This window comes from Bufo gargarizans, chromosome 4 (genome assembly GCF_014858855.1).
Source record: "Bufo gargarizans isolate SCDJY-AF-19 chromosome 4, ASM1485885v1, whole genome shotgun sequence".
Classification (NCBI taxonomy): Eukaryota; Metazoa; Chordata; class Amphibia; order Anura; family Bufonidae; genus Bufo; species Bufo gargarizans.
The window spans coordinates 195,866,230-195,893,906 of NC_058083.1; the positions used below are offsets into that span (position 1 = coordinate 195,866,230).

Consider the following 27,677-nt stretch of genomic DNA (forward strand, 5'->3'; position numbering starts at 1 on the left):
TAGTCTTGGAAAGGAAAGGACATATGGATCTGATATTGTAGTGTCTAATGATATGTGCATGATGCTACTTCATCTAAAGCATGGCATTGTTCCTGCTACAGTTTCGTATGTGCAGCTTTGCTGTGGAACCCAATCCAGGAAGCTCCATACAGTTCTTTAGCAGACGTTGCTTCTGGAGGCTACTGGAAATTCTGCCCTCGGTTTCAACACTTACTACAAATAATTTTTATGGACCACTGCACTTGACTGTCATTCTGTTAAACTGTATGGCCCAACAATTACCAGCCACGCAGTCATTCCTATAGATTTCAATTTCAGCTCTTTAGTAAGAGCTCATTTCCACCCATGTTTGGTGTCTACGGGTTTTAAAGGGCATCTAACTTCAGATTTTTTTTGATTGATTTTTTTTGATTGATTTTTTTTTAAGTTCCAACGCTTCCAAAATGGACCACATTTGTAAAATGGGATTGATTGTAACTATCCAGGTACAGGTAACTAACATACCCCCATGCACTTACTTTCAACTGTTGGTTTTGTGCTCATACAATGCAGTTTTGATAACATTTCAAATCAAAAATACATATTTACAGCAAAAAAAAAAAAAAAAAAAAAAATGGACTGCACTGTATGAATGGAAAACACTTTCCCTATTGACTAAAATACAAATTTTACATCAGATTACATCAGAAAGTAATCTTTCACTGGAACCTCTATTTCAAAATAACATTTTAGAACTACATCAGATATCCACCTGTATTACAAATTCAGAGCGTGTAGAGTCCTATATGTGTGTGTGCTTGTTGGCTACATTGACTAACTCTAAAGCATCCATGGCTGAAACGGTTACAATCCGTCTATGAAAGGATTAAGAGAACACACAGACATTCAGGGGTATAATTCCAATTTGGCCAAGGGCCAAATCACACGTCACATAATGTAGCTGTCATGTGATGTCATGTCATTGGCATCCCTTTGTATTGAAAGCAAGCATCTGGGGTGCAGCGCATAAAGAAATTACATCACTGCTGAGCTGCCTGCATTAGAGGCAACAAGAGCAGATGGATCCTAACATAAAAAGCAAGAGACTTTGAAACTGTGCTGACTCTGCTCTTTCCCTTATATCGGTAGCCTGGCAGGTTATTCAGCTAACCCTGCAGCTGGCACATAATGCACACTCCAACTCCAAATTCCTCCAGAACAGCTGTCTGAGACTGGTGCTGGAAATCTCAAAGCTGGCTTACGGTATTTTATTCCTTCTCCTTTTGATACTCTTGATTCAGGAAAAGTCAATGTAGTTTACATATTATCTTATCTATTTTTCCCACTTAAAAGAAGTTCTCAGGGAATTAAGAAAATGAAAATAATTAAATATTACTTTATTATAAACATATTCCCAAATATCTTTCATTAGTTATAATGGCTCGTTTTGTCTAGAGAAGCAATAAAATGGCCGCTGTCCTATTAGTACAGAAAAAACCTGTCCTAATCACACTGGAGGACAAGTTACCTCACAACACGGAGGTAAAGAGCTGCCTCATCCTCCTCTCTGCTCTGCTTGTCAGGGATTATGATCCTGAATAAGATCTTCAGCTGAATCTCTGTAGGCATGGAGTTCATGAGGAGATATGAAGTACAGAGAGGACGGACAGGACAGACTGTGGTAATGTAGACTGCATACAAGTGCTGCTACTCATTAGCCACACCCCCACCTCCTCTCTGTACTTAGAGGACCTTTCACTAGTTTAAAAAGTAAAAACTAACTATATCAGTGGGCAGAGCGGCGCCCAGGGGTCCCCCTGCACTTACTAGGATGTCTGGGCGCCGCTCCGTTCGCCCGGTATAGGCTCCGGTGTCTGCAGCTCCTTTTGTACTGGGCAGAGATTTTGTATTAGGGTTGTCCCTTGCTGCAACGCTGGCAAATCGTAGTGCACAGCTCATAGCCTGGGAGTCCCAGGCTATGAGCTGTGCGCTGTGATTGGCCAGCGCTGCAGCAAGGGACACACCTAATACGAAAAACTCCGCCCAGTACAAAAGAAGGAGCTGCAGACACCGGAGCCTATACCGGGCGAACGGAGCGGCGCCCAGACATCCTAGTAAGTGCAGGGGGACCCCTGGGCGCCGCTCTGCCCACTGATATAGTTAGTTTTTACTTTTTAAACTAGTGAAAGGTCCTCTATAAAGCAGTTGTCTCACTTCAGCAAATTGCATTTATCATGTAGAGAAAGTTAATACAGGCCACTTACTAATGTATTGTTATAATCCATATTGCTTCCTTTGCTGGCTGGATTCATTTTCACTGCTCGTTTCTATGGTTACGACCACCCTGCAATCCATCAGCGGCGGTCGTGCTTGCACGCTATAGAATAAAAGAGTCAATCTCTCCGATGGCTGGGACCGTGGGAGCACACACAGGTGCTTTTTTTCTATAGTGTGCAAGCACGACAACTGGTGATGGATTGCAGGGTGGTCATAACCATGGAAACGTGCAGTGTATAAAGTGAAGTAAAAATTAACCCAGCCAGCAAAGGACGCAATATGGACAATAACATTACATTAGTACGTGGCTAATTAACTTCCTCTACATAATAAATGCTATTTGGTGAAGTGAGACAACTCCTTTAATGTGTCCTCATGAACTGCATTCCTACAGATTCAGCTGAAGATCATGTTTAGGGCTCATGCACACAAACGCATTTTCTTTCTGCGTCGGTTCAGTTTTTTTGCAGACTGTATGCGGAACCATTCATTTCAATGGGTCTACAAAAAAAAAAAAAAATGAAAGTTACAGTGCATTTCCGCTTCCATATGTCCGTTCCATAAAAAAATAGAACATGTCCTATCAACATACATACAGTAGTGTGCGCATGAGCCCTAAAGGCATGCTGAGGCAGCTCATTACCTCAGTCTTTTGAAGTAACTTGTCCTCCTGTATGATTAGGACAGGTTTTGTGTGTACCAATAGGACGGCAGCCATTTCGTTTCCCCTGATGACTGCTCCCCAGACAAAACGAGCCATTATAACTAATGAAAGGTATTTGGGAATATATTTATAATAAATTAATATTTATTTTCATTTTCTTAATTCCCGGAGAAACCCTTTAAGGTGGATTTACACAGCCCAATATTCAGGCGGATTATCATGAACGAACGCTCCTGCGAATGCTCGTTCCCAACAAAATGTGCCGCCGATCACCTGATGAACTAGTGAAACACTCGTTCATCGGGTGATCCTGTTGTTCGTGTAGGCACACCAATTATGGTTTCTGGGCAGCAGATGGTGCTGTCTAAACTGCAATTTGCTTCCCAGAAACAATGATTTTGTGTAGAGAAGGAGGGGCTGAGCAGATTAATATAAAGTTTTGTAGGAAAAGACTTATTAAAATAGTTTATACATTAAAATTTCAGCTTTTTCTGATTTAGTCGTTCACAGGGGAGGTGCCATCATCGACTGACAGCTATCTCTGTATATACACTTACACAGAGAATGCTATCAACCACTGATCACACCTCCCACGTGGACAATAAAGTCAGAAAGGAGAGATACAAATGTATAAATTACAATTTTTACTGAATTTTTCCAAAACTACGGTATATAAATTGATCTGCTCAGCTGCTCCTGCTTTATAACATGTTGCCTGCAGCTTGTACTACATTTTGTGATGATAGGTCTAGTTTAAAGGGAACTTAATAGAACATTTACAAATGCTTAAATCACGTTTTAATGTGTAATTTTTTTTTCTGAATTTCAGTCGATTTTTTTTCAATTTCACATCACTATATTTAAAAAAATAAAATAAAAAAATTGCAGTTTTTAAAGTGACCAATAGGCCTAATATATCTCTCCATGTCTCCATAATCCCAACCAACTTTCTTCTCATTTAGGCGGGGTTTAGCAGCCCCAGAATGGAGGACCCCTGTTTGAAAGACAGGTGCAGATCCTAGGGGTGAGAACCACACCCATCATAAATCTATGGCATAAACTGTAGAAATGCAATAAATGTCTAAGATAAGAATACCCCTTAAAGGTGTTTTCCCATTAAAGGAGTTTTCTGTCACTGTTGAACTATCCTCTGGATAGGATGTAAGCATCTGATCGGTGGGGGGGCCTTCTCGCTGCTTACCCTAGGCCCGTGACATCATGACCATCAGTCACATGGCCTATGTGCAGCTCAGCCCCATTCAACAGAAACATTAAAATTTAATATATTTAGAGCCATACCATCTGGGAGTAGTTTACAGGATAAGGCATCGTCCAAGTCTCTAGCAGTGGAAGGATCAATGGTGAAGATACACTCCTTTCTGTGGAAACAAAGAGGAACAAGCATATTATACAACTCTGTATAGGGCATTTGGCTACTTCAGTACTACATACTAAAACTAAAGGGAAGCTGGTTTGACACCACGCATGGTAGCTGCCCTCCGCTTAGGATTCCCCTCTACTAGAAAACGAAGAGTGCTTACACTAGGTCTTTTTCTGGAGGATGTGGACTGACCAATTTTAAAAGCAGACACATTTATGCTGTGCATGTCCCTTTTCTACAAAGCAGGGGCTTGCTTGGCATTTGAGAGAACTTTATCATTTACATAAGAAAACTGGCACAAGGACACCCCAATATGAGCAAAAATTATTTGACACATCCTATGGCACCACATTTTATTAATCACTTAGTGACCTCCAATAAACCGCTTTAGGTCAGCGGGCATGTAAAGGTCATGTGTGCAGGTTTAAGGCACTAAATGTTTAGCCTGGAATGGGTTTCCACTGCCAGGGAGAGGAAAGACAGCTGGGCTCCTTCCAATGGCCAGGAAGGAGAGTGGGGGTTAATCCCAGCCATTTAACCCCTTAGATACGGTGTTCAATAGTGACCATGTCATCTAAGTTGTTTTAACAGGAGGGAGCTCCCTCTATCACCCATCAACACCCCTTAAAATGCAATAGCGCGTTGCTGATGCCTTTACATGGCAGCCATGTGTTTAATAAAAGTGCCCAAGTTCTGCCTCTGCCAGATAACCTAATAGATTGCCTGTCAGTGGAAAAAGCATAATACACTGCCCTACTTAACGGGGTTTTCCAAGATTTTGATACTGATGACCTACCCTCAGGATAGGTCATCAGTATCTGATCGGTAGGCGTCCAACACCCGGGACCCCTGCTGATCAGCTGTTTGAGAAGGCACAGGAGCGCCAGTGAGCATCGTGGCCTTCTCTGCTATTACCTGTACTTGGCATCGCGCTCTGCCCATAGAAGTGAATGGGGCTGAGGGCTGTACCAAGCATAGCCGCTATACAATGTACGGCACTGTGCTTGCTAAGCACGGAGGAGGCCGCGGCGCTAACAGGAGAGCCGATGCCTTCTCAAATAGCTGATTCCAGGTGTCAGAACACCAGTCACATACTGATGATCTATCCAGAGGATAGGTCATAAGTATCAAAATCCCAGAAAACCCTGTTAAGTAGTGCAGTATGTAAGCGATTAACTGCTGGAGACTCCTTGTGGGATTAATAAATGGTATGGATTAGAAACCCAAAAGTTATTTTTTTTTAAATCCTCACGTTAAAAAAGGTTTTAAAAAAAAAAAAAAAAAGAAAAAAAAAATCACCCCCACCATAAAAATAATAAAATAGGCAACCAAAATACAAAATTAAAAAGAGCTCAACAAAGTCTTATATAGCTCTAAACGATACTAGTAAAACCCATAACTCGTCACAAAAATCAAGATCTCATACAAATATCAAATATTTTTTAAAGGGGGATTTTTTTGCACAAAAGTAGAAAAACTTGAGGTATATTTATAGAATTTTTAAAAAAAATTGTTATGGCTTTTGGAATGACAATTGCTTGGTGACTAAGACGATTAAGGCGTTTTTTTGACAGTCCTAATGGGATAATCACAGCCAAATGGTATGAAAAAGTAAAGAAAAGATTTAAAAATAAAGTAAAAAAGTGTTACTAAATTTGTATCTCATGTTTTCAAAAATAGCCATGCATAACTCTGCATATTACATTTGACTGCACAATCTGTCCTAAAAATAAACTACAGAACTCAGAGGAAAAAAAGGACTATACCGCTTTATAAGCATGTAACAGTTTGTCAACGAAACACTGACATTAACTCTTTACCCCGGGCCAGTTTTCACCATTCTGCCCAGGCCATTTTTTTGCAAATCTGACATGTGTCACTTTATGTGGTAATAACTTTAAAACGCTTTTACTTATTCAGGCCATTCTTAAAATGTTTTCTCGTCACATATTGTACTGCATGACACTGGTAAAATTGAGTCAAAAAATATTTCATTTTTATTTATAAAAAAAATAAAAAATACTAAAATGTGGGGAAAAAAATCCAAATGTCAATTTCTCTACTTTTATAATCTATAGTAATACAGTACCTTCAAAAATAGCCATTACTTTACATTCCCTATATGTCTACTTAATGTTTGAATCATTTTGTGAATGCAATTTTAATTTTTGGGGACGTTAGAAGGCTTAGAAGTTTAGAAGTAAATCTTGAAATCTTTCAGAAAATTTACAAAACCCACTTTTTAAAAGGACCAGTTCAGGTCTGAAGTCACTTTGTGAGGCTTACATAATAGAAACCACCCAACAATGACCCCATTCTAGAAACTACACCCTCAAGGTATCTAAAACTGATTTTATAAGCTTTGTTAACTCTTTAGGTGTTCCACAAGGAAAATAGATGAAATTTCAGTTTTTTGGCAGGTTTTCCATTTTAATAATTTTTTTTCCAGTAACAAAGATAGGGCTAACAGCCAAACAAAACTCAATGTTACCCTTATTCTGTAATTTACAGAAACACCCCATATGTGAACGTAAACTGCTATACGGGCACGCGTCAGGGCGCAGAAAGAAAGGAACGCAATATGGTTTTTGGAGGGCAGATTTCACTGGGATAATTTTAAGTTGCCATGTCACATTTAAAGACCCCCTGATGTACTCTACAGTAGAATCTCCAAAAAAGTGACCCCATTTTGGAAACTACGGGATAAGGTGGCAGTTTTGTTGGTACTTTAACGTACATATGATTTCTGGTTGCTCTATATTACCCTTTTTGTGAAGCAAGGTGACAAAAAGTTTCTCTACTTCTGTAATACATAGTAATATCCCCAAAAAATTGTGATGACTTTACATTCCCCATATGTCTACTTCATGTTTGAATTATTTTGGGAATGATTAAATTTTTTGGGGATGTTACAAGGCTTAGAAGTTTAGAAGCAAATCTTGAAATTTTTCAGAAATGTCCAAAAACCAAATTTTTAAGGACCACTACAGCTGTGAAGTCACTTTGCGAGGCTTATATAATAGAAACCACCCAAAAATGACCCCATTCTATAAACTACACCCCTCAAGGTATTCAAAACTGATTTTACAAACTTCGTTAACCCTTTAGGTGTTGCACAAGAGTTATTAGCACATGGGGATGAAATTTGAGAATTTCATTTTTTGCCTAATTTTCCATTTTAACCCATTTTTTCTCCACTAACAAAGCAAGGGTTAACAGCCAAACAAGACCATCTTTATTGCCCTGACTCTGCCATTTACAGAAACACCCCATATGTGGCCGTAAACTACTGTACGGCCACACAGCAGGGTGTAGAGTGAAAGGTGCGCCGTTTGGTTTTTGGAAGGCAGGTTTTGCTGGACTGGTTTTTTGACACCATGTCCCATTTGAAGCCCCCCTGATGCACCCCTAGAGTAGAAACTCCATAAAAGTGACTCCCATCTAAGAAACTACACCCCTCAAGGTATTCAAAACAGATTTTACAAACTTTGTTAACCCTTTAGGTGTTGCACAATATTTAATGGAAAATAGAGATACAATTTCAAAATTTCACTTTTTGGCAGATTTTCCATTTTAATATTTTTTTCCAGTTAGGCTACTTTCACACTAGCGTTCATAGGTCCGTTCGTGAGCTCCATTTGAAGTAGCTCACGAGCGGACCCGAACGCCTCCGTCCAGCCCTGATGCAGTCTGAATGGAGCGGATCCGCTCAGACTGCATCAGTCTGGCGGCGTTCAGCCTCCGCTCGCCTCCGCACGGACAGGCGGACAGCTGAACGCTGCTTGCAGCGTTCAGCTGTCCGCCTGGCCGTGCGGAGGCGAGCGGATCCGTTCAGACTTACAATGTAAGTCAATGGGAACGGATCCGCTTGAAGATGTCACCATATGGCTCAATCTTCAAGCGGATCCGTCCCCCATTGACTTTACATTGAAAGTCTGAACGGATCCGCTCAGGCTACTTTCACACTTAGAATTTTTTCTAAGTTATTAATGCAGACGGATCCGTACTGAACGGAGCCTCCGTCTGCATTAATATGATCGGATCCGTTCAGAACGGATCCGATCGAACGCTAGTGTGAAAGTAGCCTAACAAAGCAAGGGTTAACAGTCAAACAAAACTCATTATTTATGGCCCTGATTCTGTAGTTTACAGAAACGCCCCATATGTTGTCGTAAACTGCTGCACGGGCACATGGCAGGGTGCAGAAGGAAAGGAATGCCATACGGTTTTTGGAAGGCAGATTTTGCTGGACTGGTTTATTTACACCATGTCCCATTTGAAGCCCCCCGATGCACCCCTAGAGTAGAAACTCCAAAAAAGTGACCCCATTTTAGAAACTACGGTATAGGGTGGCAGTTTTGTTGGTACTAGTTTAGGGTACATATGATTTTTGGTTGCTCTATATTACACTTTTTGTGCTGCAAGGTAACAAAAAAATAGCTTTTTTGGCACCGTTTTTTGTTTTGTTATTTACAACATTCATCTGACAGGTTAGATCATGTGGTAATTTTATAGAGCAGGTTGTCACGGACGCAGCGATACCCAATATGTATACATTTTTTTATTTATGTAAGTTTTACACAATGAATTCATTAAAAAAAAAAGGTTTAGTGTCTCCATAGTCTAAAAGCCATAGTTTTTTTAGTTTTTGGGCGATTATCTTGGGTAGGGTATGATTTTTGCGGGATGAGATGATGGTTTGATTGGCACTATTTTGGGGTGCATATAACTTTTTGATTGCTTGCTATTACACTTTTTGTGACGTAAGAGGACAAAAAATGTATTTTTTTACACCGCTTTTATTTTTATTTTTTTACGGCGGTCACCTGAGGGGTTAGGTCATGTGATATTTTTATAGAGCCGGTCGATACGGACGCGACGATACCCAATATGTATACTTTTTTTTATTTATGTAAGTTTTACACAATGAATTCATTTTTGAAACAAAAAAAATAAATAAAAATCATGTTTTAGTGTTTCCATAGTCTAAGAGCCATAGTTTTTTCAGTTTTTGGGCGATTATCTTGGGTAGGGTATGATTTCAACTTTTTTTTTTATCACTTATTACCTTTTTGGGGAAGTAAGGTGGGCAAAATTTCAATTTCATCATAGTTTTTTATTTTTATGGCGTTCACCATTCGGGTAAATTAACATGACCGTTTTATAGATCAGGTCGTTACGGACGCGGCGATACCAAACATGTGTAGGGAATTTTTTTTTATTTTTTTTCATTTTTAATCAGTGATAAATGTGTTTTTTGATTTTTACTTAATTTCGGTATAATACAGTACAGTATATAGGGTACTGAACTGTATTTTACTTACACTTTGTCTGAACAGATCTATGCCTTTAGCACAGATCTGTTCAGAACCATGGACAACAGGATGCCTGAGAAGGGTCCTGTTGCCATGGGAACCTTCCCCGTCTGCGCAGTTCTGGCCACTACTGAGCAGACGGGGAAGGGGGGCTCTCTCCCTCTCCATTCGGGGGGCTGCAAAGGCACAGCAGCTCCCCGATGGGAGAGGGAGGGAGCTCCCTGAGCTGTTAACCTTTTCCATACAGCGGTCCGTACGGACCACGGTATGGAAAGGGTTAAACGGCTGACATCACGGCACAGATGTCAGCCGTTTATACCAGGGTGTCACCAATGTGCTGGCACCCTGATATACCCACTGTACACCAACGAATATTCAAGGGGAGGCGGGCGGGGGATCGCAATCCCACCTGCCGCACCGCCCGCAACCCTCCCCCTGCACCTCCCACCGGGCTCAAATCACTCAGGGGTGCGGGGGGGGGGGGGGGGGATACAGGAATATTTTTCGAATGCTAAAGTTTCTGATCCCTGACCGCGGGGATCAGAAACTGCAGAAATCGCAGCAAACCACAGGTCTGAATTGATCTGCGGTTTGCCGCGATCGCCGACATGGGGGGAGTCACGGGACCCCCCCCCCCCCGCGCATTTAGCCTAGGTGCCTGCTCAATGATTTGAGCAGGCATCAGGCTCCGATCACTGCCAGCCGCACGGCAGTGATCGAAAATACACAGGGCGTACATGTACGCCCTGTGTCCTTAAGTACCAGGACACAAGGGCATACCTGTACGCCCTATGTCCTTAAGAGGTTAAGCAGGGGCAAATTTTTTTCGGTATGAGATGACCGTTTGATTGGTACTATTTTATGGTGCATATTACTTTGATCACTTGGTATTACTTTTTGTGATGTAAGGTGACAAAAAATAAGTAAAATAAAAAAAAAACTTTCAAAGCCATTTTTTAACAGTGTTCGCCTGAGGGGTTAGGTAATGTGATATTTTTATACAGCAGGTTGTTATGGACGCGGCATTACCCAATATGTCTAAATTTAATTAAATTTTTTTTAATTTCACTTTAGCACAATAGCAGTTTTGAAGCAAAAAATATATTTTAGCGTTTCCATTGTCTGAGAGTGATAGCTTTTTTTTTCATTTTTGACAGATTGTCTTAGGTAGGGTTTAATTTTTGGTGACTTTCATTGGTACTATTTTTTTCTTGGTGTTGCAATTTTTGTGATGTAACGAGACAAAAAAAATGGCTTTGACACTTTCAATTTTTATTCATTTATTTTTACGGTGTCCACCTAAGGGGTTAGGTGATGTGATATTTTTATGCAGCAGGTTCTTACGGACACGTCGATTCCTAATATGCATACTTCATTTAAGTTGTACACAATAACAGAATTTTTGAAAATGAATAAATCATGTTTTCATGTCTGCATATTCTGAGAGCCATATTTTTTTTGTTTTTTGGGCGGTTTAAAAAAATTGCTCATTTTCATTATAAATAATAAAATCTATTAACCAAAATTTACTACTTACAATGTACTGTCCCAGCCAATTAGGTCATCGTTGGGTGGTACCGGCAGTTCCTGATGGGGCTTGCCAGACCCAAATCAGCTATGCTATGAGGCTAAGGAGGCTGCATTCCTTCTGCAACTGGGGCACATTTCAGTTCCAGTTACAGCAGAATGCTGTAACTAAAAAGTTCTGTATGACCTTATTAAAAAGGGTTGTCCTGCCATTTATATTGATGACCTTTCGTCCTGATAGGTCATCAATAGCTGATCTGCGGAAAGTCCGACACCCACCACCCCCACAATCAGTGGTTTAAAGAGGAGGCAGATTCCTCTTCAATACACTGCCTGCTGTCTCAGAAACAAGTGTAATTACATGTACTCACTCCATTCACTTCAATGGAGTGGGTACTTGTAATTACACTATGCCACCCCTGCATGGGAGAAAACGTGTAGTGTAAGGAACACAGTGGTGTACATAGAGAAGTAAGGGCCCCATAGTAAACCAGGCCTCCCACACAGGACAGAAGGGTTTCTGCCTAAACCCTTTTCAATGACCCTGCCTCGTTTTCTAGAAGTTGTTCCTTTAGAGTGTAGGGTCCTGACCAAGTTTTCAACTCAAGTGAAAGAGGAGATAATCCCAACTAAGACTGGGCCCCCTCTTGCCCTGGGACCCATAGCAGTTGCATGTTCTGCTGCCATGGTAGTTATGCCCCTGAATGAACAGGAAGCAGCACTGCCTCCTCTTCAAACAGCTGATCAGTGGGGGGTGCTAGACCAATGGCGACCAAATATTGGATGACCTATCCTGACGATCTTGGTTTTCATGTTTGTCAATCGCCCAGCCCTAGTGTAATGATTAGATGAAATCATTGTCATATCCATAACTGATTACACTCAAGAGGGCATCTTTTACCACTTATTAGAACTCATGTTCCCAGCATTACTTGTTAGAACAGCTCCATGCCTATAAGCATCTACTCAGCTGGAAGGCAACACATGTAATGAGTTCTACTATAAAATGGATATAACGATTAGGAACAAGAAGTAATTATAAAAAAATTTAAATTGTTAATGAGAAGATGATTATCAGGGAAATGGCAAGTGTGAAAACACTCGGTTGTGTTCCTGTTCAGTACTCCAACTGTTGTAAAACTACAACTCCCAGCATGCTCCATTCTCTTCTGTGTGGTTTCTGAAAACAATTTAGCAAGTGTGCATGCTGGGAGTTGCAGTTTCACAACAGCTGGCGTGGCAAAGGTTGTGGACCTCTGCAACAGATCAAAGCTCTAGCTTGAAAAAGAAAAATACAGAACAGGCTCTTTTTTTATTAGTTTTTTATTTTTTGACATAGTTTGTGCATTTTTAACACGTACGTAGTTAAATTTTTTGGAACAAAATTGGCGATCGTGTACTATAAGTATTAGTATTAGGCCTTATTAACACAGTCAGTTTTTCATCCGTGATTGTGAGCCAAAACCAGGAGTAGGAGCTTGGGTATAATGGAAAGTTCTGCACCTGTTCTGCATTTTTGACCGGCACTTGGTTTTGGCTCACAATAACTGATGGAAACCACTGACCAAACACTGATGAGTGAATAAGGCCTTATAGTTACTGCAGCATCAAGTGTATGTTATGATCTTCTTAACACTGCAGTGTCAGCAAATAATTAAACCATATACCAATTTAACCTTAAAGACAATTCTTTTGTCAAACTCACCTCTCCAAGAAACGTCTTAAGTATGGATTGGCAGCAAGTACCATCTTGGCTGATCTTAAAGACCCGCTCTTAACCAAAACCTCTACTTATTAGATCTTCTGCAATGTGATCCAACATTGTACACTCCAAATGCTACATTTAAAGCGCAGTTGCCAATATCAACTGCTTTGATCTGAAATGAAGGATTAGGCTTTTGCAAAAGGCTCACATGAGATGGAACACAGGAGGATTAGAGGCCTGGTTACCAATATCTCCTTTCATCAAGATGAGAAAATAGTCATTTAAATCAAGCAAGATTCCTACTCTATATTCACATTTCATAATATTTACCAGAATGAAGTATTAATTAGTGTTACAAGTAACATTACACCACAGAAGAATGACAAAGAAAAAATGCAATGAAAAGACCTAAAGGAGTAGAATAATTTCTATAACTGTTTTGTAAATGTTGTCTTTTGTCCCAATTTATGTTTGTGCCTCAGTTCCTTTAAAACTGTCTTTATAATAAACTGCTTGAAATTCCCAGCATAGACATTGAAATGAAACATCATTTTGGCTGCCTGCAGCCTCCATTAGAGGGAGACTCCGGCATAAGACTATTACTGAGGTCAAGGAAAAGGGTATACAGTAAACTCCAACAATTTTTTTTAACTATTTACAGTGGCTTTACAGAGATAAACAAAACACTGCCGAAAATGCTAAAATAAGTCTCTCTAAAAACTTTACATATACTTTAGCATTTCTGAGCATTCCATCACTGCTTCTGTTCTCCCCGCACTTGGATGAACCAGCACTGAAAAGATTAGCACCATGTCCATCTTTAGTTTCCCCTGCAGGTCCCTTGATGCCACAGCAAGAGAAGGTGAAACTACCAAAGCACACTATGCATAATCTGGCAGTGTAATTGTACCGCCGATCAGGTAATCCGATCATTTGTGCACGCACAAGAATCGTTGTTTGTCGGCAGTGATTCGTGCTGTGTAAAAGTGATCTGCTGCCAGCAAACAATGAATCGTTCTGGGTAAGAGCAAAGGCATTAGTGATCACTGCTCCCCATAATGTGGAGAAGATTGCTGCATGTAAATGCTGTGTTCTCCTCCACCAGCGAGCAGGCAATTGACGAGAAGGAACGCTTCCTTCCTGACAAGCTGCTGCTGTATCGTTCCGTGTAAAGGGACCTTAAGAAGACCATGGGTGTGGTAAATGTACACACAACACAGCAGCCAGGCATAGCCAAGTGATGAAGTACAGAGTCAGATACACTAGAACTTATACTGGATTATCCACAGTCCAGTATAGTGTATCCGAATTTATCCTTTACCACATGACTATACCTGGCTGCTGTGAATTCACCTCACCCAGGATCATCTTAACCCCACGCCACCAGCCCAACATCCACTACTGTTGTCCTCATACTCTGATCACCTTGTCATTGGCAGTGACTAAGGCATATCTACAAGGCTACTTAACCAACTAGTCATGCAGATAAAGATGGCACCAATGCGTCCCCATCCATAACTCTCACAGTGGTGTGGTACACCCGGAAATCCTCAAGCATCCTCATCCTAACCTCCACCAGTGCCACCTCCCATTAGCTGCAAGTAAGGAGCTTTATTTTATTATTAGACTCCTTGCAAAGCATTCCATTGCTTGTACAGGCATCACTGAAGTCTGCACAAGCTTACCTGTGACCACTGCACCCACCATAGGGAAAGGGTGAACATGGAGTTCCAACATGCTGCCAATGGGTTTAGCCATCATATTTCTATATAAAAATTAAAAAGGAAACAGCTTGTTAATTTCAAAATGCAGGACTCTATAGAAGCGTGACTGCTCTGGTTAATTCCTTGTGCGTGTTTATTTTTTAGCGAACAAAACCCGCCTTGAATTTCAATGACTGGTTCTGCTCCAGGTGAGGAAACTGACAGTGTCCGTACTAATGTATTACTCCACTACAATAATAAACCATTCCAAAAGAAGGTCCATTTGGAAGCCTGTACAATCTATTCCAACTGCTTGCTTACAGATTTGCTGTCAAGGGGACTTAACATTGAACAGGTTTTTTTATATTTCGAAACAGACAAAAATCTGAATTAATGTATAATGTGGTCAGAACACTTCGTTGTTATGAAAGTCTCCAGCAAACACTAAAATCGCAGCCAGAAATGTCTAACATCTTACTCACAAACACATTCCACACAAAGTAACTGTGCACCCAATGGTGGTCCCAACCATCTGGGCTTGAGGATAAACTTCAATGCCAAGAATGGGCATGGTTTACACTAGTTTTAGATATTTTTGTGTTACCCTTGCTCTTTGATGACCAACAGCAGCTTAGCATGATACCCGACAAACCCATTACAAGTCAATAGCGTTTAGTCAGTTCGTCATCAGTCAAAGATGCTGTAAAATGCAAGAACCTCATTGATAATTTGAACTCTCACTGATAACAAAAGTCTTAAAATAGAAGGGAAAATAATCTATTATTCACACCCACACAATGATGCAGCAAAGATATGCTTAGGGATGCTCTTATACTTTTACTGTTTAGGTCACACTTTGGTAGTGTCTTATTGATATAGTGAGCAGGTGCTAGCTCTTAGCGTGAAACACACGTTGCATCTTAAAGGTATTTTTTGAGGGAATATTTCACACATAATCCTCAATTTGAACAAAATTTGAGAAAAAAAAAACTGTAATGTATGACCCAGGGAAGATGTTTTTAACATTTCGTCTTAACTTCTAAAACAGAAGGCAGGACACAACAAAAAAGTTGCTTTTAAACGTATTCTTCAGGGGCAAGAATAAAAACCGCTGATTAAGGAAACCTAGTATGTAAAGCTCATTTGCATCTTTGGGGCAAATTAAAGCTACCATAAAAAAATCAGTTATAAGACAATCGAGAGACATTTATGTGAACTTTGATGACATGGAAACTGACTGGAACTACTTCAAGGCTATATACAAACCAAGTCCAACAGCTCGGAAACGTCAGGGCTTGTTAGGTGGAAACTACAGTGACCTACAGAAACTGATGAGAAAAACAGCAGACATTTATCCTGATTGTCACAGCAGCATCCAAGCCTTTATCATCTGCTAAGTAACTAAGCCGAGAGCTGCAGAAAGCTAGAAACTAATTGAAAAAAAGGCTATGTTGCGTTTAAACTTGCAATTTAAGAACCGTTGCCTTAGAAATTAATTTAAAAAAAACTAAAAGAAAACTATTCATAACAGTGAAGACCTCAAAAACATTTCAACACTCGAGGTGGCGCATACACTATTTATCATGGTGCAATCAAGAACGCTTGGAAAAGCTACCCACCAAACGATTCCTAAAATTTTCCACTCGCATGCACTTCATGGGGAACTTTGCCTACAGCCCTTTTCAGCTTGCTATAGCTCACGTGTACCGCACAAATTTTCCAAACCGTTCTATAACTGAAGCAAGAACAAGCTTCCATATTTGTTACAGAAATAAAAAGGCATAAATGAAGAGGAGATGAAAAAAATTTAAAATAAATCCTTAATATGATCACTAGGTTTGAGCGAATTGGGGTCAGATTGGCGCATCCAAACCACATTCTTTTAAAAACAAAAAATTTGTTGAGGATATGAGCTCCATCCTACTGTGAAATGTGCTGCCTCTGCGGAGGTCTTTCCGAAGTTTCAGCAAATATTGCAAGACTTACTTGGTCTCGCCTCTATCGTGTGTCACTTCATTTATTGCCATAAATGACTATCAAAATACGAAGCCGAACTCTGCTTTCTGCCTCATTAAGAAAACCGTTCAGCTTCGCATTGTGATACAGTAAATTATGCAAATAAACAAAGGGACACGTGATAGAGGCGAGGCAAAGTCTTGCGATATTTGCTGAAACTTCGGAAAGACCTCCGCAGAGGCAATACGTTTTACAGTAGGATGGAGAGGATATTCTTAATGTCGTTTTTAAAAGAATTGTGTTTGAATACAGAAATCCGAACCCAATTCGCTGAACCCGAATATCTTTGTACTTCAGAGGAGTACAGATATTTTATTTCTTAATTAATTAGTTATTATGGTGTTACGATGTTGGCGCCGAGCCCTGCCACTTTCACCACCCACACACTGTTTTGATTCACCGACCCAGGCTTTCCCTGCATCATCACTCCTGGGCTTTAATTCCCACATATTGTTCAGACTTCACCATATGGTCTGTACTGCATATGCTCCAAAGTTTAGGCAATCAGAGCAGGTGCAGGATTAAAGAACTAGATGCAATGCTGCAGGGGAAGCCTGGCACTGCCAATCAAAGCAGAAGTGGAAACGCCGGGTGGTGAAAGTGGCAGAGAATTATTGCACCTAACATCATGGACCCAACCATGGTCATCAAAATCCTCTTTAGCATAAAGATAATAAGAAGTGTGTCTCTTGATTAAAGGACCAGATTTTCACAAGAAAGCAAGATTAAGTTTCTGGGCAATGATCCTACACATCGATTTGCTTACTTTGAAACAGATTTTGGAGGTCACAGACTTTTTTAAAGGGGTTGCCCAGTAAGTTTCATAAGAAAACTGTACAACCCTGAGGATCAGCATGAAATAACTATAAAAAACCCGTATATATTTACATAGTGGATTCCGCATCACCACTCTGGTTCTCCCTTCCGGGGACAAGGTAGGTGCTTACCGATTCTTTATTGTAGGCCAACCCCAAAGGTTGTCCAGTTTTCTCAAACAAACAACACTTTCAAAATAATGCGTAAGGTTTGCCATGCACATTCAGGTATTCTGATGCAGTTTTGAAGATAAACCCAGGTGTGGATTCAAACTGGAAAAGTAGCATCTGCCCTTAATACCTTCTCCACATGTACAGCCTGCACACAGTTTTAGCTTTAAAACTGCAGCAGAAAACCATAACCAAACTTGATCAAAACCTGAATGTCTATGGGCAACCCAACATAAAAAAAATTGATTTAGAAAAAATCTGCCATTCTCTCATAATATATTGACCAAGTTGTTTTTTATTCAGATTTTTGCACCATTACGTTGTGAATTAAAGAGGACCTGTAACATCTCCTGAAAGGTCTTCTTTACTAACTAATTGCACCCTCTCGCACAACTCTGGAGCATCTGTTTATTTGATGTGCCACTCATTTATTATTCCTGAAGGTCCAGATGGGTGTCACCAGTTGGAGGTGTGTCCCTGCACAGTCTACCACTACCCAAGCAGTGCTGTCTATGTCAGACTGTCAAGGGACACACCCCATCTAGTCTCAAGGGTGTATAGTATCTAACCTTTTAGGTTTCAATAGAAAACTCCACTTTCAAATAAAAATGATGTTAGAAAGTAACATTTAGCAATTGATGTGATTTCCATGTATAGCAGCTTACACCAAGCATGCAGTAATCTAACAGCTAACCATTAAAGGGGTATTCCCATCACATACAATTGGGGCATATCTACAAGGAGAACAGAGCAGGGAGAGCTGTGGCTGGAGGACCCCGCTTTCCCAGGGTCCATCCACAACCAAGCGCTGCTCCCATACAAGTGAATTGGAGCACCCTGCGCGCACACTGTCCCTGCTCCAATTCATTTCTATGAGGCAGACAGAAATGCTGAGCCAGCGCTATGGGGCTATTTTTGGCGGCCCCATTGAAATGAATGGAAGGCAGCTGCACATGCCATTCATTTCCCCTCTCCATTCTCGTTGTAGGTGCGGGTCATAGCGGCACACCTTTTTTTTCCTGTTTTTATCCGATTACTACTTTTTTTAATTCTATTTTCGGAACATGATTATTGGGGGTGCCAGCTTGCCTGAACTATTCTAATCATTTAAAGAATTGCTTTATAGCAGCCACATGAGCCATAGACACAATGGAAAGGAGGGGACCTGATGGACTCCTGGGCAGAGGTCAGATGGAGGAGGAAAGTGGTGACTTAACCTATTGTGAATAGTGGATCCTGTGTTATCTATCCACAGAGGTAATATGTCATTCTAATCCTGCCCATAATAAGCAGATAACTGCAGTAAAGTGACCTGCACAGACCAGTGCAAAAACTGCACATTGTGTTTTTGGTTTAAATCTAGATATTGAAAAGGAAAATTAAAAATAATCAAAAACTTTGATGTTTAACAAAAATGTGACTCAACAATGGGTCATTTTCTAATGACACGCTCCCTTTAAGACACTTGACTTCAGTAGGATTCATGTTTGGGTGCTCCATACAGCTTCCTCATCTTAACCGTCTCCCATACAGGATAAGCAGCTACTTTTAGCAGAATCTTGTATTGACTGATCACATTATTTCACATACTTTAATAATTTTACAAAATTTTGTCTATTTTCATATATTAACAACTTTACTCCTCCAATGTCTAGTTTGAACTCATTTCAGAAACTCAGTTGGGGTATAGGAGGTCTTCTAAAGGGCTTTAACCATTTGAAAAATGCTTTTTACCTGTACTTCAAAATCCATTGCACAGAAGGGAGATGTGAACTATTCCCTACCATCCAGCATCATCATGTGATGTCACACCTTACATAGGACAAAGTATACATTATAAACCTCAGCAGTAGTATCTAATGTAATAGAAAAAAGATAGAATCTTGCTGTAACCTAAAACTGCAAGCAACTAGCTGGTAGGTCTACGCTCTTTGCATCACAGTAGCAGAAACCTAAAATTAGTGAGAACAGGCCACCTGTCCATACAGTTCAGAAAAGTAATACCCAGTGGGGTGTTCCAAAAGTCTACGAGTGAATATCCCCGGGTTTATTAGCATAAGGCTTCGCAATTTCCTCTTCTTGGACAGTTCAGCCCAAATCTTAAGTATGACCCTTCTCCAGGGGCCAAAACGGTTTAAAAAGTGGACCTCTGGCTTTGCCATCTTTCCCTGTTCTCCTACGCTTGCTATTTTTAGTTCATTGTTTTCTATTTTGGCAGCTGAAAAAGCGTTGAATGTAATTTTACCTCCTGCCTCAGATTTCTCCTTAAAAAGCGAATACAATGTCCTGTTTATAATAATAAAATTGTTCACTGGCAAAGAAATTGAGAAAGGAAAAAAAAATATATAAAAAAAAAAGAAAAGAAAGAAAAAAAAAAAAAGGAAAAGAAAAAACCAGGGAAAGCCAAGCAATTGGAAAATGTAAAGCAAGCAAAACTCTAAGTGCCAATTTGAAGTGTGAGCAATGGTCCCAAAGAGGTCTCACATATTCAGTTACTGTTTGGAACACTATAGACCGGGGTATTTTTTGTAACATACCATGTCCCACATCAATTCATTATCCCTTGTTGATGCCCAGCTAAATATATAAAAAAAAAAAAAAAAAAAAATAATATATAAACACCAATGCATTGTGGAATTTGGGAGACCATTTTAACAAATAGTTCACAGTTAGCAAAAGCTAATTTTATATTGTGAGGCACTTAGAGTGGCACCGGGTATTGAAGTTTCGATACTTTTAGACCCGGATCGAAACGTGCGGCACCGGAGGGGTTAATTGCCGGGGATCGCAGCGCCTACACTTAAATTAATGTGTTAATTATATTCATTGGTGGCGTAGTGCACCCCCCCTCCCAACCCCAGTATTATAAAGTATAATCATTGGTGGCGCATTGGCCACAGGGCCCCCCCCCTCATATTCATTGGTGGCAGTGGCCACAGGGTGTCCTCCCCGCTTTCTCATTGGTGGTGCAGTGGCAGTTGTGATCGGAGACCCAGCAGGATAATTGAAGGGCTCCGATCGGTTACCATAGCAACCCGGACACTCCTGAAGCCGTGGGGATTCACAATTTTTTTTGTCACCTTGTAAATCTTGCAATTGCGGACACAAATAGGCAGTTCTATGGGGGTGCCAGTCGGGTGTATTGCGAATACGCAATACACTACGAACGTGTGAATGGACCCTTAGAGAGTAACTGTCGTTTCAGTTTATTTTTAATATAGTGTATGGACATTTGTCTAAAACATTTGTGTGATATACCTCATTAGGGAAAGTATTTCATTGTTCTAGAAATAGGGTTGAAAGAGTTTTCTTAACAAAGCTCTAACAGTGCTGCTCAGTAGGGTCTGTCTTCAGTATTTGTGTTCAGTGTTGAAGTTGCCTGTGTGTAACACACAGCATCGCACAAGAATCAGTACACCCCTCACACCGTCTTTGTAAATATTTTGTATATATCTTTTCATGGGACAACACTGAAGATCTGACACTTTGATACAAATGTAAGGTAGTCAGTGTACAGCATTATAACAGAGTATATTTGGTGTGCCCTCAAAATAACTCACACGGCCATTAAGGTCTAAACCGCTGACAACAAAAGTTCCCTAAGTGAGGATAGACAAATTGTGCCCAACAAGCCATGTTCCCTCCCCAGTGTCATGTGACTCATTAGTGTTACAATGTCTCAGGTGTGAATGGGGAGCAGCTGTGTTAAATTTGGTGTTCTCTCTGATACTGGTCACTGGAAGTTCAACATGGCACCTCATGGTAGAGAACTCTGAGGATCTGAAAAAAATAATTGCTCTACATAAAGATGGCCTAAGCCAGTGATGGCTAACCTCCGACACTCCAGAGGTTGTGAAACTACGACTCCCAGCATGCTCCATTCACTTCTATGGAGTTCTAAGAACAGCAAAGCAAGTGTATCTTGGGAGTTGTAGCTTTACTACAGCTGGAATGTCAGAGGTTAGCCATCACAGGCCTAGGTTATAAGATGATTTTTTATACTGCAGATTTCTGCGTTTATAATGTCAGAACAATCTAAATGACAATTGTTCATATCCTACAAATACAGATTTTTGTAGTACAAAATCTTCGAGAAAGGAAAAATACACACTTTAACCCCTTAGGGACACAGCCTTATTTCACCTTAAGGACCAGTCCATTTTTTGCAAATCTGACCAGTGTCACTTTAAGTGCTGATAACTTTAAAACGCTTTGACTTATCCAGGCCATTCTGAGATTGTTTTTTCATCACATATTGTACTTCATGACACTGGTAAAATGAAGTAAAAAATAAATCAATTTTTATTTATAAAAAAATACCAAATTTACCCAAAATTTGTAAAAAAAAATTGCAAATTTCCAAGCCTCAATTTCATTACTTCTATAATACATAGTAATACCTACAAAAATAATTACTTTACATTCCCCATGTGTCTACTTCATGTTTGGATCAATTTGTAAATTATATTTTATTTTTGGGGGATGTTACAAGGCTTAGAAGTTTAGAAGCAAATCTTTAGGGGGTGCATCATGGAGTCTTTAAATGTGACATGGCAACTTAAAATTATCCCAGTGAAATCTGCCCTCCAAAAACCATATGGCGCTCCTTTCCTTCTGCGCCCTGCCGTGTTCCTGTACAGCAGTTTACGATCACAAATGGGTTTTCTGTAAACTACAGAATCAGGGTAATAAATATTGAGCTTTGTTTAGCTGTTAACCCTTGCTTTGTTACTGGGATTTTTTTTTTTTTATAAAATGGAAAATCTGCCAAAAAAGTGAAATTCCATCTACATTTTCCTTTAATTCTTGTGGAACACCTAAAAGGGTTAACAAAGTTTGTAAAATCAGTTTTGAATACCTTGAGGGGTGTAGTTTCTAAAATGGGGTCATTTTTGGGTGGTTTCCATTATGTAAGTCCCACAGTGACTTCATAACTGAACCGGTTCTTGAAAAAGCAGGGTTTAGTAAATTTTCTAAAATATTTCAAGATTTGCTTTTAAAACTTCTAAGCCTTCTAACATCCCCAAAAAATAAAATAGCATTCACAAAATGATCCAAACATAAAGTAGACATATGGGAAATAAAGTAATAACTACTATATGAGGCATCACGTTCTGTTTTAAAAGCAGAGAAATTTAAATTTGGCAAGTTCTGAATTGTGCCAATTTTTTGGGTAAATTTGGGATTAAAAAATAAATAAAAAAATAAAATATATATTGACTGAAATTTACCACTATAATGAAGTACAATGTGTCACCAGAAAACAATCCCTGAATGGCTTGGATAAGTAAAAGCGTTTTCAAAGATAGTACCATATAAAGTGACATGTCAAATTTCCCAAAAACGGCCTGGTCCTTAAGGTTAAATATGGCAGGGTGCTGAAAGGAGATAAGGGGAGTCGTTCATTCACTGTGATAACCTCAGACTCGGAAGAATCAGATCCTACCACAGTAATTATTTTGTACTGAATGTACCATGGCATGAAAACACTTGTAAAGAATGCCAAGGTAAAGACAGTGTGGCCGCATCCTAAAAAAGGTTTCTGTATTTAACACATAAGTACAAGGAATGTCACCATTACAAAAAAGGGCTAGTCCTCGGTCTTCGGTGGAAAGGTGCAGTCACTTTCAAGTGAAACTCAACTATTCACACCTTTTCGAAGAAGCAAGGAAGAACATTTGAAATCTCCATGAGAGGAGCTATTCTTTTTCCAATACAATCAAAAATTGACATTGCAAAGAATGACTTGCTGGATAAAATAGTAATCTATTTAAAATGCCCTGAACGCTGCATAAAAGCCTTCATATTAATTAATTCCTCAGCACTTGACTTCGGCTTTGTCTTCTTCAAAGTGTAAACATTGGGAAAATGAGACGTAACAATGGAATAGATAGGACACATTGATTTTAGACACTATAAATAGAGTGCCAAACAGTAGCCGGTCAGAGGTCCACTTAGGATAAAAAGGAACAAACTAAACACATCCGTTTCTCTTGGACATGGCACTCAACAAGTACACAGATCACTTATTGTGTAAATACAGGAAAAGAGGGATTACTTTAAAATACATTTTTATTCAAGGGCCTGCAATGTAAATTGCTTTTACAGAAATCATAGTTTCAAACAAATTGTTTTAACTTTCTCTTTCCATGCTGATCCCTAAATCCCCACCAATATCCTCATTTGTAAATCCTGCTGTATTTGCCAAGAATTTGCATCATCTGTAAGAATGACTAAACTTGACAAAAACCCTCATTTTTTGTTCCAGTAATAAGTCAACATTTAGACCAAATATTCTTAGGTCTTTATGACTAAATTTTAACAGGCTAAGGCCTCATGCACACGGCCGAATTTTTCACGGTCTGCAAAAAGTGGTTCCGTTGTTCCGTGTCCATTTTTGTTTCCGTGTGTCTTCCTTTATTTTTGGAGGATCTCCAAACATGAAGGAAAGTAAAAAAAAATAAAAAAATAAATAAGTTTAGTTTGCCATGCAAATGATAGAAAAAAACGGATGCGGACAACAATCTTGTGTGCATCCGTGTTTTTTCATGGACCCATTGACTTCAATGGGTCCGCGAACCATTGTCTGTGAAAATTTTTTTTTTTCACTGACTGGAAATAACGGACGCGGATGACAAACTGCATTTTCCAAATTTTCCACGGACCCATTGAAAGTCAATGGGTCCGCAGAAAATCACGGAAAATGGAACAACGGACACGGGACACAACAACGGTCGTGTGCATGAGGCCCAAGAGGAAGCTTTTTTTCAGTTCAGTCACAAGACAACCGGAATTAAAAGGTTCACATTTTGTGAACTTGCATGAATACTTTATGCCCCTACTATCAAAAGGGACACTTCCATCAGAAAGGGATAAAAAATAAAATAAAAAACACAAACTATAATTATAGAAAGCAAATTGTTTTAGACTTTATGGCCCTTTCATTTTTGCAGTACCATACCACTGAATATTAAATACGGTCCTTCTGAAGCAGCTTTAATCTCAAATAAAACCGCCTATATAAACTGGCGATATAGTATCAGTTTACTGCTGTTATGAGAGGGGGAGATGCTATTTGCAAGGTAATCATCATGAAAATAGTAGGTGTAGTGTAAAACTGAGAACACTATGACTAGGCCTAGATAAGAATGCCCACAGATGAGCATTGCACTGATACTCAGTCACTACAGGGGAGCCCTTTCTGAATGTAGTTATGGTCTGACTGAAAAAGGTAAGTGACTGCTGCACCAAGTTAGACTGGGTTTACACCACGTTTTTCCCATCAGTTTAATGTATACGTTAAACGGATGCCTCAGACTAATGCCATACAGTGGCATCCGTTCACTATAGAGATACATTGAAAAAAAATACACTTTTTTTCACCAGACTCTGCAGGATACAAGAATGTGGCGTGCTGTGTTTTTGTATACTTTTTTTCTAATGTATATGTCAAACGGAGGCATAAAACATGATGTTAACTGGAAGGGAATGTGTCACCAAAAATATTTTCTGCCATCTTGTCTGAACTGTTCTTAACCCCTTATGGACCGGGCTCATTTTCACCTTAACCCCTTCAAGACACAGCCTTATTTCACCTTAAGGACCAGGTCATTTTTTGCAAATCTGACCAGTGTCATTTTAAGTGCTGATAACTAACACGCTTTGACTTATCCAGGCCGTTCTGAGATCGTTTTTTCGTCACATATTGTACTTCATGACACTGGAAAAATTAAATCCCAAAATTAAATTTTTTTGCATAAAAAAAATACCTAATTTACCCCAAATTTGGAAAAATTTGCAAATTTCAAAGTTTCAGTTTCTCTACTTCTGTAATACATAGTAATACCCCCAAAAATTGTGATGACTTTACATTCCCCATATGTGTACTTCATGTTTGAATTATTTTGGGAATTCTATTTTATTTTTTGGGGATGTTACAAGGCTTAGAAGTTTAGAAGCAAATCTTGAAATTTTTCAGAAATCCAATTTTTAGGGACCACTACAGGTCTGAAGTCACTTTGCGAGGCTTACATAATAGAAACCACCCAAAAATGACCCTATTCTATAAACTACACCCCTCAAGGTATTCAAAACTGATTTTACAAACTTTGTTAACCCTTTAGGTGTTGCACAAGAGTTATTGGCAAATGGGGATGAAATTTGAGAATTTAATTTTTTTGCCTTATTTTCCATTTTAACCAATTTTTTCCACTAACAAAGCAAGGGTTAACAGCCAAACAAGACTATCTTTATTGCCCTGACTCTGCAGTTTACAGAAACACCCCATATGTGGTCGTCAACTACTGTACGGCCACACAGCGGGGCGTAGAGTGAAAGGTGCGCCATATGGTTTTTGGAAGGCAGATTTTGCTGGACTGGTTTATTTACACCATGTGCCATTTGAAGCCCCCTGATGCACCCCTAGAGTAGAAACTCCCTAAAAGTGACCCCATCTAAGAAAGTACACCCCTCAGGGAATTCAAAACTGATTTTACAAACTTCGTTAACCCTTTAGGTGTTGCACAAGAGTTATTGGCAAATGGGGATGAAATTTGAGAATTTAATTTTTTTGCCTAATTTTCCATTTTAACCCATTTTTTCCACTAACAAAGCAAGGGTTAACAGCCAAACAAGACCATCTTTATTGCCCTGACTCTGCCATTTACAGAAACACCCCATATGTGGTCGTAAACTACTGTACGGCCACACAGCGGGGCGTAGAGTGAAAGGTGCGCCATATGGTTTTTGGAAGGCAGATTTTGCTGGACTGGTTTTTTGACACCATGTCCCATTTGAAGCCCCCCTGATGCACCCCTAGAGTAGAAACTCCAAAAAAGTGACCCCATTTTAGAAACTACGGGATAGGGTGGCAGTTTTGTTGGTACTAGTTTAGGGTACATATGATTTTTGGTTGCTCTATATTACACTTTTTGTGCGGCAAGGTAACAAGAAATAGCTTTTTTGGCATCGTTTTTTTTTATTGTTATTTACAACATTCATCTGACAGGTTAGATCATGTGGTAATTTTATAGAGCAGGTTGTCACGGACGCGGCGATACCTAATATGTATACAATTTTTTTATTTATGTAAGTTTTACACAATGATTTCATTTTTAAAACAAAAAAAATGTTTTAGTTTCTCTATAGTCTAAGAGCCATAGTTTTTACAGTTTTGGGGCGATTATCTTAAGTAGGGTCTCATTTTTTGCGAGATGAGATGACGGTTTGATTGGCACTATGTTGGGGTGCATATGACTTTTTGATCGCTTGCTATTACACTTTTTGTGACGTAAGATGACAAAAAATTGCTTTTTCTACACCGTTTTTATTTTTATTTTTTTACGGTGGTCACCTGAGGGGTTAGGTCATGTGATATTTTTATAGAGCCGGTCGATACAGATACAATCGGGCTTAAGGACAGTTGCCGCGGTACCTCGCACAGGGACAGGGGTGATGCAGTTATCGTGAAATGTGGACAGCACAAGGACATCCCTCTTGTCCTTATATCTGACCAGCAACAGGTTTCCACTGGTAAGGGCACAGGTCTCACCCCTGGGGATAGGTACCTGGAGAGGGTGGGTAGGGAGGCCGCGTTGATGTTTCCGCACGGTCCTACAAGTGGACGTGGATCTGGCGGCAAGGGGATACTAGTAAAAAAGTTAACCACGTACAGGTGATAACCCTTATCTAGCAATGGGTGCATAAGGTCCCACACAAGTTTTCCACTAATACTCAGAGTGGGGGGGACATTCTGGGGGTTGAATATGGGAATCTCGCCCCTCGTACACACGAAACTTGTAAGTGTACCCTGAGGTACTCTCAAAAAGTTTGTACAGCTTCACACCATACCTCGCTCGCTTAGAGGGAACATACTAGTGAAAAATGAGTCTCCCCTTGAAAGCAATGAGAGACCCATCAACCGCGACCTCCCTTCCAGGTACATAGGCCTCCAAAAATTTGGCCCCAAAGTGATCGATGACGGCCTGATTTTGTACAGGCGGTCATAGGCAGGATCATCTTGGGGAAGGGGGGGCGACATGCTGCATTATCTGCATAATGCAGGCATTACCGAATGGCCTCAAAACAGGAACGTGTCATGGCCGTACTGTAAAGTAGGGTCTGGT

The 27,677-nt window shown here is 39.9% G+C and overlaps 1 protein-coding gene across 2 annotated transcripts in view; it reads right to left on the bottom strand.

Annotated features, from left to right (window-relative positions):
• Nucleotides 1-27,677, bottom strand: part of DIS3L2 (DIS3 like 3'-5' exoribonuclease 2) — a 314,009-nt gene that overhangs the window by 133,285 nt on the left and 153,047 nt on the right. For both annotated transcript variants that reach the window (XM_044290031.1, XM_044290032.1), the window contains one exon: nucleotides 4,220-4,299. In XM_044290031.1, the coding sequence (XP_044145966.1) occupies nucleotides 4,220-4,299 (80 nt within the window). The remainder of the gene's footprint in view (nucleotides 1-4,219; nucleotides 4,300-27,677) is intronic.